We start from the raw sequence: 4414 nt of genomic DNA, 5'->3' as shown, positions 1-4414 counted from the left end.
TAAGTTGTTATCTGTTGCGAACTCGTGGATTCCTAGTAGCGATTTCCGGCACCTATGCTTGGGGGCTTGTTTCCGCGGTTATGGACGGATTGCCATTGGGCTTCGTCGCCGCTGGCGAGCATTTCCGGCTAAGGTTTTTCGGCTCGCGGAAGGTCAAGCGGGCAAGCCGGAAAATAACGAAGTCAGCACTTGCTTTCCGACATAAAACGAAACATGCACATAATATTAAACGGATAGCAGGATAAGTGTTTCCGCCCCATGCGTAATCGTTTTGTTCCTAGCTACTTAAGAATTTAAAGTCTTATTACAAACCCTCGCTGGGGCCAAAATGATGCATTGTTTTTCCCGCAGGAATAAAAGTTCTCATTCCCCCTTAGCCGGAGAAGTCTTGCCCTCTGGATCCTGTTCCTTGGCGCCTTCGGCCGGAGAAGACACGTCTTCATCACTTTCTTCAGAGGCAGCAGTGCTGGTCTTGGGTTCCTCTTGGGGAGCATTCTTGGAGCTGGTCCAGGTAAACTGGGTTCCGGATTCCGCAGGTCGCGCCTTGGCAGCAAGCTCCTTCTGAAGTTCTGCTTCTAAGGACTCGTCAGCAGGAAGGACGACCTTGTCGTAGAATTCCTCATGCCGGATCCTGCGCGCGATACGGGTGTCGTAGCCGCTCACTGCATCCAGGAGAGCGCTAACATCCGCATCTGGAGGAACGCCCGTGGTTACCTGATCAAGATCAAGATCCGCATGATGTGCTAGGCACATGGTCAGGGCCATTGCAGCTGCGCCTCGGGCAGACGACGCTTGCAGATCCGTCACCAGCTCCGGCAGAACATCCATCTTTCCAATAAGTTTCCGGACGTCGCAAGTACGACTCCTCTTGATGGATAGGTTATAACATATCTTGCGGGAGGCGGAGATGAGATCTTTGCAGTCATCGCCTGCAAGTTGAAGAAGGTCATCTCGTGGGAGCAAATTCCGGCGCTCTTCCGAATACCCAAGCGGCTCTGCATAAAACAGTCAGGATATAAGCATACAATGTTGAGCATAAAGTAAAACGTCGGAGCAAATATCTGGGCAAGGATCCAGTATCAGTACCCAAGATGTTCTCATTGAGCAAATCCCAGTGCTGTTCCGCGGTCTCCATATACTTCCGGAGTCCATTGAGCTCTTTTTGCTGACATTTGATGGTCTCACTGTCAACATTTATCTTCAATTTCAGCTCGCCCGTCTCCCTGATATGCTCGAAGTTTTTCTCCGCCAGCTGTTTTTCGGCTTTCTCTCTCTTAAGTTCCGCCTCCTTCAGCTTCGTTTCCAACTCTTGGTACGAGGAGCGCAGGTTCTCAAGTTCAGATGAAGCCGTCGCCAGGGAGGAGGACGCGCCTATAATAATAAAAGTTAACAACAAGTTCAAAGTCGGAATTTGGTTAACAAAGAAGAAGGCGGAAACCAACCTTGGGCGTCTGCCAGTTGTTTAGCCAGCTCCGCATTCTCATCCTTCAGAGTCCGGATATTTTCCGCCTGACTCAGAGTAACGCGGCGCTGCAGGGCAATGTTCTTGTGTAGCTCGTAGTGCAGCGCCTGTTGTTCCTGTAAAATTTACACAGTGAAGGAGTAAAAATTCCGCCTGTGACAGTGGTTTCTTTTAAAGCATCATTGCCGGAATCTTTCCGCCATAATGCTTGGGGGCTACTGGTCTAATTTGAAAACTTTCCCGGAAGTACCTTTTTTTTCTCTAAGCATATAAGCGCTAACTATTATTTGAGTTTCCGCATAGTAGCTTGGGGGCTACTGGGGAGTACCTTTTGCTTACAGACGAGCTTGTCGAAGAACTGGCCGACATTCTTTTTAAAATCTTGGATCTCCGATGTCGCGGCATCAGGTTTCCCCCAGGCATTGTTCAGCATGGCGTTGAGCAGGTCTTGTTCAAGCTCCCATTTCTCCGCCTCGGACAGCTTGTTGAAAAACTTGGTAGCATACGCCTTGGGGGTGGAAGTGATGTCAGCCGGATCTCCGAAGTTCTTCGGAAAAACGACGATGTCGCCAGCGCCATCTCCGGCCTTCTCAGAGGAAGTGACTTCAGCCCCTCCTTGGCCTTGTTCTCCTGCATCTTCTTGGGCAGGGCCTTTGGCCTTAGGATCTTCTCCACCTACCTTGTCGCTGCTGACCGGAATTATTTCCGGTGGAGTGTCTGTGGCGGGAGGGGGAGACGGGTCAGCCTGAGGAGGAGATGGCTGAGGAGTAGGGTGAGAGGCACTTGGCGGAGCCGGAGTAGCTGGACCGACTGCCGGAGATTTCTTCATGTATTTGGTAATGGGCTCCTGGCTGGTGGTCCGCGTGGCAGCGGGTTTCGGGTTCCTGCAAACAAGTGAAAGGATTCAGACAAGAGATAATTTCGCTAAGTTAAAATCGTGTCATGCTCGGAAACTTACGAGGCGCCGGGGATAATGGGGCGCGTGCCTTGGCCGGCTGTTGAGAGCATCCGAATACGTGCACGCTCCGCTTTCCTTGAGTCTAGCGGAGGTGGTTTTACCGTCTTCGGTTTTTTGGCGGAGGCCTCGCCGCTAGCTCCGGCTTCAGAGCCGGAAGCCTTGGCGCGGGGACGCTTTGTAGGTCGAGGGGCCGCCTTGCGAGGTGCCTGTTCCTCTTCCTCCTCGTCGTCATCCGGAACCTCCTCCGCCGTGTCCTCGGTGACGGGAACGCGGAGAATGGCGCGAAAGTCTTCCTCCGCCAAAGTATTGAGCTGGAGGGAAAATGAATAAAGTTAAGTTAAACATCCAAAAGCTTGTGAAGTTTGAAACAGTGAAAAGGACGAAGCTTACCGGAGGACATTGGTCGTTTGTGAAAATGTCTTTGGTCAATTCCGGGACCTGTTGGCCCCTCGGAATCTTCACCAACGTCTTGATCCTTCTCTTCAGAGAGTCGGCCGGAAGATCGTGACGGGTAACCCGGAGAGGATCATCCGCCCCGGTATATGCGCACATCAGGCGCGCGTTGTAGCGTAGAGGCTGGATTCTCCGGGAAAACCAGCTAAGTGTGAGCTGAGCTCCGGTTAGCCCGTCGTGGACTAGCCAGGAGATTCTCCGCGCAGCCTTCTCCAGAATTGGGGTCTGGGCGAGCGAAGGGACGAAGCTCCAGCTTGCGAGTTCTTCCGGAGGTTCGTTGATGAACTGAGGCAGACCCTCATGGACTTTCGGAACTGAGGCATTCCTCTCATAGAACCATCCGGCGTTCCAGTACCGGACGGACTCGTGCGAGTCATGGGGAGGGTACATGCGGCTAGGGCGGAGCATGAACGTCATGCTTCCGCAGTTCACCATTGCTTTCTCTTTGGTTTCTTTCTTCACCCGGAAAAAGAACTGCCACAACTTGACGTCTGGCCGGATCCCAAGGTGTCCTTCGCAGAGAGTCACGAAGTTGGACAGGAGAAGGTATGAATTCGGGCAGATGTTGTGGGGCTGGAGCCCGTAGGTGCTGAGGATGGAGAGAAAAAATTCCGAACAAGGGAGTGAAAGTCCGCGCTCCACCCAAGCCTTAGTCATGACAACTTCTCCGGTTTCTGGCTTGGGGACGACGGAATCACGTGTGAAACTCCAATGTGAGGAGATCATTCCTTCGTTCTGGAGCTCTCTAAGCTCCACATCGGTAGTCTCGCAAGGCCACCATTGACCCCTTTCTCCTTCGCGGATCCGGGCCTTGGACGCCTTCTTGTTTTCCGTCTCCTGTACCTTTGCTGCCATCCGAGCTTGCCCTTCAAGTTCTTCTTGGAGCTCTTGGAGGGAGGGGATCCGGCTTGGAGCGGTGCTGGAAGATGCGGAAAAAGGTTGAGCTAGTCTTAAGTCGGAAATATATGGTGGCAGGAATGATATGGGATCCGGGCATATGGGTTCTATTTGGTTGAGATCCGGGCTACTCGAAGAGCTACCAGTGCAAAGTGACGATTCGAGTGGCATGCTTCCGGCTGCACCCATACAAAGTGTTTGAGTACCCGGATCACTGAACCTATCTTCTACACTAGGTTGTCTTCTACAAGGCCGGCGTACTTACCGCTAATAGGCGCGGTGGCTCGACGGAGCTCCGGCGGAGATGAGGTCGCTGAACTTGGAGGAAATCGACTCGCGTAACCACGAATCGGCGGCGGAGCGAGTTTCTCGTTCAAACGTGAGAATCTTGGTGCGAGGGGAGCCTCGGTTCGGCGGCGCGCGAGGTTCACCGTGACGAAGTTCGCCGGAGTCTAGATCTGGCGGGCGGCGCGGCGCGAGGAGGAAGACGATGTGGTGAGAGGGGGTGAAAGAATGAATTTTTACCGGGCCGCGGGGTATTTATAGGCCGCGCTCGGAGATTCGGGATCCGGATCCAACGGTGGAAACTGAACGGTCACGCCGTTGGATGGTTGACACGTGTTTAGGTCAAATGCGGTAAAACG

At 53.1% G+C, this 4414-nt stretch overlaps 1 protein-coding gene across 1 annotated transcript; it reads right to left on the bottom strand.

Annotated features, from left to right (window-relative positions):
* Positions 1-296: 296 nt before the first annotated feature.
* On the bottom strand, positions 297-3290 carry LOC127347125 (uncharacterized). Its single transcript, XM_051373349.2, has 3 exons — positions 3170-3290; positions 1087-1371; positions 297-995 (listed from the first exon to the last, which is right to left on the bottom strand). Exons 1-3 carry the CDS (start codon positions 3288-3290, stop codon positions 364-366), a joined length of 1038 nt encoding a protein of 345 aa, XP_051229309.1. The 3' UTR covers positions 297-363.
* Between the last annotated feature and the right edge of the window lie 1124 nt (positions 3291-4414).

Source organism: Lolium perenne, chromosome 4 (genome assembly GCF_019359855.2).
Source record: "Lolium perenne isolate Kyuss_39 chromosome 4, Kyuss_2.0, whole genome shotgun sequence".
NCBI lineage: Eukaryota > Viridiplantae > Streptophyta > Magnoliopsida > Poales > Poaceae > Lolium > Lolium perenne.
The sequence above is the reverse complement of the archived record's forward strand: the minus strand, read 5'-3'. Positions and strand labels throughout refer to the sequence as shown.